Raw genomic sequence first — 12,355 nt, forward strand, 5'->3', positions numbered from 1 at the left:
ACATTTACACAACACTTTATTTTATTTTTCCAAATATATGTAAAAATAATTTTCAACATTCACCTTCACTAAACCTTATTTTCCAGATTTTTCTCCCCTTCCCAAGACAACAAGCAATCTGATAAAGTTTAAATATGTGCAATTCTTTTTTTAAAAAATTAATCATGTGCAATCCAAACATATTTCCACATTTATCATGCGATACAAAGAAAAATCAGATCAAAAGGAAAAAATGAGAAAAAAAAACAAGTAAAAAACAACAAAAGGTGAAAATACTATGTTGATTTAGTCTATTGACTTAGTTGATTTATATCTGCATCTCTCTAGATGCAGATGACTCTTCTATCATAAGTATGTTGCAATTGGCCTGAATCATTTCATTATTGAAAATAGCCACATCCTTCAGAATTTATCATCATGCAATCTTGTTATTGTTGTATACAATGATCTCCTGGTTCTGCTCATTTTACTTAGCATCAGTTCATGTAAGTCTCTCCAGCCCTCTTTGAAATGATCCTGCTTATCATTTCTTACAGAACAATAATATTCCACAACATTCATATAACATAACTTATTTAGCCATTCCCCAACTGATGGGCATCCATCAGTTTCTAGTTCCTTGCCACTACAAAAAGAGCTGCTACAAACCTTTTTGCACATGTGGGTCCTTTTCCTTTTTTATGATCTCTTTAGTATACAGACCCAGTGGAGACATTGCTGGATTAAAAGTACACAGCATTTTAAAGTTTGCAAATTATGTACATATTACTTGATTCTCAGGACAAATCTGTGAATATTATAATCATATCTCTTTTATAGATGAGGAAACTGAGGATAATAGAGGTTAATTGGCTATCTCGGGTCAGATAGGTAGGAAGTATCTGAGTATAACTTGAATTCAGGTCTTCCTAATTCCAAGCCATTATCATCCATCACATTTATGTAACTATGCATTGACTCTAAAGATAACCACGGCGAATTATTCTAAAAAGTCGTTAGGATTACTAGACTGATTCTCATACTTTCCCAGTTCAGTCTTCAAAAAAAAAATTCTAGTCTACATGTCTACAATTGGTCTCATCATTAGAATAAAGGGCATAGAATAAGCTGTAATTCCCTATCTAATTAATTAAAAGAGAGCTGACAAAAGGCAATAACCTTAAAAAAAAGAACTGAAAAATCCACCACATCCTCTCCTGGATTTTTTTTCATGTAAAGATTCTATAATTACCCAGATTCCTCAAACCCTTGATGTGCCCCTCAAAGAAAAAGAATGGCTCAGAATTTACTGTCAATACATCATCGTGACTGATTATGATACAGATTCATCATGGCTAAAGACTCTTTGTCTGAGAAACTCTATCACATATCCCATCACACAAGATGTGAGAATAAGGTGAGTGGACATACATAGCACCAAGGAAACAGTTCACAGACACAAACACAAAGCCCACACAAATACACTTGACCCTTTTAGCTCTTCCTTGATGAGGTTCCAGCTATCCACTTTCTCTTTCTATCTATCCATGGATGTTCATATTCTCTATAGATCATATGACTGGGTCATTCTCCAACTTCAGCAATGACAGCCCTGCTTCTTGTTTGCAGGACAGAGGTTGGTTACTATAACTGCTGCCATTCTGTCTGTGCTGATTTCCTTGCTTTGCTAATACTCACTTTTGGAAGATTAATTTTTATTATTGTAAACTTGGAACCATATACTCTAACAACAAGAGAAATACTTGAGTTTACTTGATTCGTTCACATTTAATGGATCGATTCCTCCTTGAGAGCAAAAGCATGAGCTTTTGTATTTATTCTCTTGACAGAGAACTGAAGGATCTTTTCCTGGAAACAACCTCAGGGCCATCTAGTCATTTTACAGATTAGGAAACTGAGTCTGTGAAGTTTTAATGATTCTCCCATGGTCATATGATAAACATAAGGGAAATTAATGCTAAGGATATTTGCAATTTGTACTATCTGGAATCTTGGATTATTGACATCATATTTTCTTCCTTGTTGGAATGATTTGTTTTAGGCAAGAGTGCCAGCCAATAATGACATTTGCTCAGTTACAAAGGAACAGAATTCCAGAATGTTTCAAATGGAAGGGACTTGGTAGAATGCACTTTACTAGTGAGGAAATTGAGAGCTACAGAGGCTGAATAATTTGCCACAAATAGCATAGACAAGATATATATCTTTCTACGTAATGATTGGTCTAAATAGTTGAGAGTAGATACTGATGACATCAATAAGAAGCATAAGACAGACCAAAATAATATAAATTACATTTTATAGAAGTATTTTTCCAAAAAGGTTTTTTTTAATATAGACATATATCAAATAATGCCATTAATTAGTTCTGCAAAAACATGATGTTAAGTGAAATGATGTTACAGGGGGCAATTCCATAGAAACAATGTTATAAATGGGTAATTAGCTGAATGATGTTAGTAGAAGAGAGTTTCATGATATTTTAGAAAAGCTTAGTAATAATTTAATGACTTCATAGTGAAAGCGTCAAGGCAATTTTATACAAAGGGAATCAATCTGTCTATGTGCATTTATTAAACACCTACTATGTGTCAATCACTGTAGACATGAAGACAAAAAAAATCCTCCTCCAGAAGGAGTGACATATACATCAAATGTACACAAATATATATTTAATATATATAAAATATATAAAAATAGCATTTGGGCTGAGCTTTGAAGAAAACTAGGGATTCCAAAATCTGGAAGCAAGAGGGGAGTGCATTTCAGCCTTGCATAAAAACATTGGGATCAAAAGAAAGGCAATGGGAAAGGGGAAGAAAAAAGCATTAAGCAAAAGGGAGAAGAAAGGGAAAAAGAAGGAAAGGGATGAGGCATTAATATAGTGTCTACTATGTGTTGGGCACTGTGCTAAGTACTTTTATAAGTATCTCATTTTATCCTCCTAACAACTCTGCAAAGCAGGTACTATTGTCTCTTCTTTAAAGTTCAGGAAAATTAGGCAAAAAGATTAAGTGACTTCATCTGAGTCATACAGCTAGTAAGTGTCTGAGGCTGGTCTTGAACTTAGGAGATGGAATTCTGTATGTGAGGATCATCAAGAAGTCCAATTTGTTGGACTGAAGGATGTATGTAAAGCAAAATAATGTACAACGGAAATGGAAAGGTAGGCTGCAATCAGGTTAAATGGGTCTTAGATGCCCAATAGAGATGTTTATATCGGATACTAGTGGTAATAAGAAGCTACTGGAGTTTACTCAAGTGCGGTCAGATTTGTACTATAAGAATATCATGTTCTATCCATTTGCAAGGAAAAATACAATTTCAGAATAGAAACATGGTAAGTGTATAAATGAAAATGAAACAAAATAAAGCTAAAAATAAATTAATTTGTTCACAAGTGGTTCCGTTGAAATTAGAACCTGTTGGTTGGATATGGACAGTAAATCCAATGGGAAAAAGACCAGATTTTAAATTCTTTTTGTTTACATATAGAATCATAGGCATAGAGACTGTAAAAAAAAATGAAGGAATCTTAAGAGTATAGAATATCAGAGAAGGACTTCAGGATGTACTAAACACAGACCATTAGATCTAAAGGAGGACATCAGAATAAGACTTCTCAACTTGTTATGTGTTATACATCCCATTAGCAGCTGGAGAAACCTTCAGATGCTTACAGGAGCAGCTATGTGCTGCTTCAGAAAGTGCTAAGTGTGAAATTAGGAAGACTTGAAATCAAGATACTTGATTAGCTTTGTGACCCTAAACAACAACAATTTAATCTCAGTGGGTTTCAGTTTCCTTATCCATAAAGTGAAAATAACAATATCACAGACCTCCCAATGTTGTTGTGAAGGTCAATTGAAATAATATTGTAAAGTACTTAGTACAATGCCTTAAAATAGGTACTATTTCCCTCCCCCTTCCCTTTTGGAGACTATGCATAAAATAAAATACATAGGATTACAAAGGAAACTGATTATATTGAAAAATATTTTTAAATATTTCTTGGAACTCAAGTTAAGAACTCTTACCTTATGAGATTTCAGAGAACCTGGAAAGACTTACATGAACTGATGCTGAGTGAACTGAGCAGAACCAGGAGAACATTCTACACAGTAACAGCAACATTGTAAGATGATCAGCTAGGATAGATTTAGCTCTTCTCAGCAAACAATGACCCAAGATAATTCCAAGAGACTTGTAATGAAAAATGCCATCCACATCCAGAGAAAGAACTGGGGGTACTGAATCCTGACATCCACATCCAGAAAAAGAACCTGGGGTACTGAATCCTAAATGAATCATACTGTTACTTTTTTTTCATTCTCATGGTTTTTTTTTCCTTTTGTTCTGATTTTTCTTTTTCAACATGACAAATATAGAAATGTTTTAAATGATTGTACATTTGTACATTGTACATTGCTTGCTGTCTTGAAGAGGAGGAAGGAAGAAAAAGAAGAAGAAAAATTTGGAACTCAAAATCTTACTCAAAAAATGAATATTGAAAATTATCTTGTCATGTAATTAAAAAAATACTATTAATTATTAAGAGATTTTTTTTAAAGTACTCTCACCTTATAAGACAGAACATTGAATATCAAAGTTGAAAGAGACATTAGAGATGATTTAATATAACCCACTCAATTTTTAGAAGGAGATATAAAGATAGAAATACCCAACGTTCTTAATGCAATAACATTTAGGAGAAGAGTTACACTGGGATTAAATTTATAGCATGCAAAGAATTTATTTTTCTCATCACTAAATAAAGAGGTAAAGAAATTAACAAAGAAAAATCATAAATGTAAGAATTATAATATTGCTACTTTAATCATAATTCTATCTTAATAAATGACACAACATGGAATCCTTACTTAACAAAGACCAAACACATAACAAACCACATAATGGTAGTACCATGGCAGATCAATTTGAGTTTAATATAACAGAAATGATCACCAATTCCAAGATGTTATGGAATAGTAAACTTAAGAAACTGTGCTGCTTTTCAAGTTTATGCAACTATGATTATTTAATTTTCCTTTGTGCGTGCTCAAGTATAGCTGTTATGTGACTACACATGAGAGAACCTGAAATTAATTTGTCTGTATGAGATCAGTGACTGTACAAATTCTTATGAAAACTAACATGCCATGACAATAGTAATTTTGATAAAATTACTGCGAGAACCGCAATTCTCTGCCATCTGGCTGTCTCGTCATAACTACTTTGATGTGTTTTATTACTTATTTACTTACTTCAAATACTTTATCAGTATAGCTTTAATATCTGTAAGTGGTAACTATGGACAACTTCAAGTGTTAAAGATATAATATTCTCTTTTCTCAATGTCTAAGTTTTAACAGAAATGATAAATCGATAGCTCTTAGAAAGGTTTAATGTATCTTGTTACCACATGCAGACTCTATAGCCTATGTGATTTGAAAAAAATTTATCTTTAAACATTTTTAGTTGCCTCTAACATTTCTCTATAGGTTATGTATATAATTGAAATATTTTTGTATTTAACACTTTATATTATTGTACTTTGATGGGACTCAGAATTCTTTTAAAGAATGATCTAAAAGTTAGAATATTAATACTTGGTATTTAGTATTTGATCAGACCTCTTCTAAATTCACCATCCTGCCTTGAAGACTTTATATTCCCTTATTTGTGTTCATTTGTATTTGTATTCATTATGAGGTATTTCATTTTGTATTTTTTGTATTTGTATTCATTATGAAGTACCAAAAATGAATGCCCCACAATTCTTTCTCTCTCTGGATGTGGATGGCATTTTCCACCACAAGTCTATTGGAATTGTCTTGGATCACCGTATTGTTGAAAAGAGCAAAGTCTTTCATAGTTGATCATTATACAATGAAATCAGTTTCCACAAGTGCTTTTTTTTTCTGATTATGGACAATTCTAAACTTCACTTCTTAGAGGAAAATGTTGCCAACTTATTTTTAATATCCAGCAGTAGATAAGTATTACATGTGGGCTGATGCTCTAGTCTTGCCATGTCATTGACTTTTTTCAAACAATGATTTACATTTCATATGGTTACCAAGCATTTTAAACCAAAATATCAAAAAAATTTAAGATAGGAGCTTCCAAGAAATATTAAGGAGATGGATATTGGGTAATTAGACCTCTGACCTCTACTGTACTCCATTTTTAAGTCAGCCAATATGAGACATAGACATTGAAGGTCTTGAGGGGGCTAGCTGAAATGTGTGGAAGTCATGATTTCCATTCTAGGGGATAAACTCTTCATCAAGACATTTTACTTGACACTTGTTGACAATTTGAAAAAGAAACAGAGATAAAGTATTGGGGGAGGATTAATCAGAAGAGATGGATGTAGAATTGTATTTAGAGTTATAGTCTTGGCTTCTGACATTTCAGTTGTGTGAGTTAACAGAAGATTTCAGTGTCTTTGGTGAGGAGCCCCAAAGCTTAATGCATGCTAAAGGAACTTTCAAAAAACCCTCCAGACTCCATTGGCATCAAAAAATTTCTTGCAGATGGTAGAAAATAGCTTAACTGTAATTCACTTGGAACTAATTTAAGTCATTGCTAAAGCATGCTGGGTTGAAAATTAGTGTCAAACGACAAAATGGCATGATTTCTTAAAAGCATTTGAACTCAAATGTTATGTGCCCACAATTCACCTGCATTAAAGTTTTCAGGATGCAAGACTGAATGAACCATAGTTATACACTGCCAGCATGCTCTCATTTCAATTGTTAAGAAACTGCAGTTATATTCGCTTCCAGGGCTTAGAGTGGCACTTCTCTGAGAAGGAAATGTTTATTTCAGTGCAGACCAAGCCAGGAAATATCAAATCAATTATGCAATTACAGATCTATCAAATAAATGAACTATCTAGTTAAAATGAGCCTGGGGACCTTGCAGAAGAAATCCAAATAAGGTTCTTATACAACAAGGCAGAGGGAGCATAAGTTACTGGGGAAGCTCTTTGCTTCTCTTAAGTTTCATCTTTAACTTCAAAACTAAAACTATAACATGAGTTTGTTAATCCACACACTTCAATTAAAATTGCATTTTAAACTTTTCCTAAAGTTGAAAAACATATTGATGAATATCACAAGTAAACCAAGCATGACAATCAATAGCTCCTTCATATAACAAAAGTAATTGATTTGGTCAAATGAATCCACTAAACCACTAAAAAAAACCCCACTAAAAACCACTAAGCCACTTAAAAAACATGATAGGAAAGTGACCACTTCCTTGACTTTTCAAGGTCCCAGAGACCCACACTTCTTGAAATCATTACTCTCATCATATTCTCCTACCAAATACACTAAAAGTGATAAATCCCTATTCACCATTATTGGTATAATCCCTTTTCTCATCCTGATGATTTTCAAGAATCTATCTTCCCTCTTTAATTTTCATTATTTATTTAATGTGTAGCTGTAAACTTAAAGTGTGTGAACTCTGAGCAAACATAATAATATTGACATAATGATCAAATTAAAATAGGACTATGTTCAGATCACAGATTTAGAACTGGAAGGAACTTGAGAAGCCCTCTAATCCAACCTCCTCATTTTAACAAATGATGAAGTTAATGCCTTTTGGGAAGTTATGTGACTTTTAAGTCTGGTCTTTAATTCCAGAAATAATTTTTCCCTTAATTTATGCTGCCTTCCAGGTAAATATTGCAATTTACTTGCACTATTCATAAATTTATTTTATTTCATAGAATCATACATTTTCTTCCATTTAGATCCCCTTCCCTTCCTCTGAAAATAACATTACTTACTATAACATTAGGTTGCCTTTAGTTTCCTTCCAGTTGGAATTTGGTTCTGGAAATTTTTATGAGTTTTCTATCTCTAGGGAATCCATTGGAATCTGAAAGCAGAGCAACTGCAGGGTTTGTTTGGGGGCTAATTAATATTAAAGAGTTTATTGTGTTCTCAGTACTAAGTAATATAAGTCAACATGGTTACCCCTCACCTTCCCTCAAGGTTAAGAACTGGAAACCAGATGTTGAGAATGACTATACATGTGGATGACAACTAAAAGTTAAAGGAAAAAATGGATGTCTCTAAATATCCTTCAATACAAAATAGTCCAGATTCTCTTTTCCTTATTGATTTGTCTACAAAAATAGCAACTATATCTTAAGTTTATAGCATATTTGAACTGGAAGAAACTTTAAAGGAACAAATCCATCTGACTTATTTTAGGGGCAAAAAAAAATGGAGGTCCACAGAGTGAGCATGATTTGTTTAAAGTTATGTGATCACAACCTATTTATGGTCAAGTTAGGGCTAGAACTCTGAGCTCCCTGATTCTGCAGACTTATGCCTAGATGAGGAAGGCAATCATATTAAAATGTATATCAGGTACATCAAAGCATAGGATCTAGGACATTTAAAGTCCACCCAGCTCACATCATCTTATTGATATCTGAAGACTAATTCCATTATGTTTGTGGAAAACTGACCTACAAAGCTGAATATTTCCAGTGATATGAGGTGAGGTCAAGAGCTAATTTAGAAAACCCTTCCACATAAGACTAGAAAACAGAGGAGAAATGCATATTGAGTCAGTTATTTTTATCTTTATTCTTAAGACATGGAAAGTTTGATTTTTTTCTACTACACCCAACTGGTGCCCTATCCAAATGAAAATCCACACACTTTCTTCAGATCCCCATGGCTGATGAGACATTGGAAAAATCACTTTACATCTCTGGGCCCCTGTTTCTACATCTATAAAATGAATATTTCACTAATTGACCTTTCATTCTTGCTCTATATCATGATCCCATGATTCTGTGCTTGCACTTGGATTCAATGACACTGATTGAAAACTTGATCCATTCTTTATAGAATCATCCAATGCTATCTACGTGCTTCTTTTCTTCAGTGGATGTCACAAAATTATTTTTAGAAGCAGAAAAAAGACACCAGGTTAAAAGATTGCTAACCCTAAAAATTAAGTCATGGTAATAGAACACTGATGTAAAAAAACAATTTATGTTTGACAAGCATTTCTTTTCGCAAGCTTCCCCCCATAAAATTAAAAGAATATTTGAATATTGTCTCCATAGCCTTGATCAGCTCAACATTTCTCATGAAAATTTTGTAATTTTGATTTACTTGAGAAGGGAGCAGTCACTTAATCAGTATGTGTCAGACACTTTATAAATGTTATTTTGTTTTATCCTTGTTTGCAAGATTTCAATTAAATAAAACATATGCAGACTCAAGAACCCCCCCCCAAATTATGATTTAGTTTTTTTTCTAGACATAACTTCATTTTTGTAAAGTCCCTTGTAAGGGAACTCACTACCCTCCATTCCCATCAGTCCAGATGGACAAAACAATTCCTTAGAATCCTAGAGGATTATATTGCCCTTGATCATAGGACTAGAATGTACCAAAGAGAGCACTTAAATTCATGACTTCCTGACTCTATCCATTATGCCAGAGTATTCTCTAAAAAAACTAAAAACATTTTGATCTTTCATTTTCTTCTGGGACAGAGTTCAGTCAAACCTACAACTGGAATCAGACAGTATAAGGCTTTCTCATTTTGTCAATAGAAATGCTTGATTTTTCACTACAACCAAAAAATCCAAATAGAATCGGATCTTTACATATCTGCACCGGGAACGTTATTCACAGGGTTCCATTTAGAGCAACACTGACAAAAGGAAACCCCACTTTAGAACAAGATGGTAATTTTCATAACACACACAGTCAAACTGGTAAAAGCAAAATCATCTACATTCTCCCATTTTTTACTTCAATTGGAAGTAAAATGATGTGAAATACAGTTATTGAGGGATCAGCTTAAAAAAAAAAAGAAGCATTTTCACACACTTGGACCAATAAGTCATGTAGATGAATCTTTTTTTTTTTTTCTGGCAATTTTCAACTGCTTATCTTTCATAGGATTTCTTATGGCTATTTACATTTTCACTCAGTGAAAATCAATTACCTTCTTGCAATAAGCCTCATTTGCTACCTTTGAGTATAATAGAAACACCATTAGGATGATGACATTACCCAAAAGAAGGGCACCACACAGTTGGTAGACATAAATTAAGGACCCTTTCACATATGCATTAGAAATACTGCTGTGACTGAAATATGCATAAAACCCGTATCTATTAAAGCTATTAGTGTGCGGCGGTGATGATTTTGCGGGGGGAAGGGGGACCCGGGAGATTGTGATCCACTACTTTGACAAAATTATGTATTTCCTTTTTCCCCCCCTGTATGTGCCATTCATGCAATACGCACAGGCCCCCAGCTGAGCTCCATTTGGAAATGCCACTGAGCATGGCAAGCGCGCTTCACTTCCCTTCTGAGGCAAGGCACTGTCAGGAGCAGAGTGCCTGTGTGCCGCCGAACCTCCTCCTCCTCCATCACCCTGACCTCCCCGATTCTGCGGATGTATGCTTGGGTGGAGCTGGCAATCAGGCGGAAAACAGCTCCTGTAGATCAATTCATAGGATTTAGGGGCATTTAACTTCCATCAAGCCCACATCATCTTATTGATATTTGAAGACTAACTTATTACCGAACATTAATGGGACTAACCCATAGAGCTGTAGATTTCCGATGGGATAGAGGGAGAGGGGGGAGAGGAGCTAATCTAGAAATTCCCCCCTCTGAGACTAGAAAATGGAGGAAACTGCACTTTGAGACAGTTATTTTTGTCTGGGTTCTTAAGAGCTTAAGTAAAACAAAATTATAACATACATAATCACTCGGTGAGTGATGTTTAAAGAAAAAAAAAAGTCTTATGAGTGTAAATTGAAATTTCATCCTTAATTATTTTCAGAGTCATTTGTAATTTAAGCAAACTTATTAGGAATTCAGGAAACATTAGGACACAGTCTTCATAAAAGGATTATAAATCATAATCAGGAGGGAATTATAGGAGAGCATTAGAAGAGCCACACTAAATTCTGGGAACAAATAGGTAACTGAACCTCAGAAGATGTTAGAAATTGAAGATCTTTTCGAAAAGGAAATATATAATAATGTGCTGCTGAGGAGACATGCTAAGTCAGTAATCATTTGCCAAATTCAATCTATCTTAGGCTTTAAATACGTATAAGAGAACAATTTTCATGCCAGTAAAGCTGCATGTATTTCAAAATAATACCATAATATAACATATATTATATATAATATAGTATATATTCTGTTATATACTATATATAACATTTCTATATTGCAGACTATATGTATACTATATATGACTATATATGTATATGTGTAATGTGTGTACAATCATATATTATATGTATATGTATTTATTATATAGTATATGTGTATGTTACACATATATATACTGTACTATCAAATGTGTTATATATGCATGTGCATATATGTATCATATGTATGTACATGTGTTGCATGTGTATATGTATGCATGCATGTATTGTTTGTACATTTATTGTGTGTATATGCATGTATTATATATAATATGCATTACTATATATAGTATACATGTAAATGTATAAATATGTTATATATATGCATGTATTATATGTAAAAATGCATTGTGTATATATGTATTACAAGTATGTGTGTATTACACATATATATGCGTATTATATGTATATATGTATTTTATATATGTGTATTGTGTATTGTGTGTATATATTGTATTATAGACATGCATTATGTGCATAGATGTATGGTATGTATATATGTATGGCATGTTTAGGCATGTATTATGTATGCACATATTGTATTGTATATATATGTGGTGCGTACATGTATTATATTATATGTGTTATGTGCACATGTATGTATTATATGTAAATTGGTTAGATGTATATTATATGTGCACATATGTGTATATATGTATTGTGTACATGCATATATTGCATGTATATATTGTGTGTGTCTACATATATTATGTGTATAATGTATTATGTAAATATGCATTTGTTATATGTATATGTGTGTTATGTGTATATGCATATGTTATGTATATATGTATTGTGATCGTATATTATATTTAAATGTGTATTATGGTATATATCATGTGATATGCGTATATTATTTTTAACATATCTATCACTCTTAGAAAGAAAAAGGTATTATTTGATTTCCATTATTATCAATTCCTTAGAAACCTATCTTGAACCCTCTGTAAATATCATGTCATTTACAATAAGGAAATGAAATAAAGTTTTCACTTACAGCTTTAAAGGTGATCTATGTTTATTTTTATCAAGTGAATATATTTCTTTACGTAATTTTTGCAGCAAATTGCTGAGCACTTATCTAAGTATCTACTTTTCATGGTATTGTGGTTAGGGAAAGTAGATTTA

General features: G+C 33.0%; 1 protein-coding gene across 1 annotated transcript in view; it reads right to left on the reverse strand.

Moving 5' to 3' along the window:
• LOC127541529 (doublecortin domain-containing protein 1-like) overlaps positions 1-12,355 on the reverse strand; it is a 183,806-nt gene that overhangs the window by 149,397 nt on the left and 22,054 nt on the right. The window contains exon 2 of the mRNA XM_051966760.1: positions 10,301-10,498. Coding sequence (XP_051822720.1) covers positions 10,301-10,498 — 198 coding nt within the window. The remainder of the gene's footprint in view (positions 1-10,300; positions 10,499-12,355) is intronic.

This window comes from Antechinus flavipes, chromosome 6 (genome assembly GCF_016432865.1).
Source record: "Antechinus flavipes isolate AdamAnt ecotype Samford, QLD, Australia chromosome 6, AdamAnt_v2, whole genome shotgun sequence".
Taxonomy (NCBI): Eukaryota; Metazoa; Chordata; class Mammalia; order Dasyuromorphia; family Dasyuridae; genus Antechinus; species Antechinus flavipes.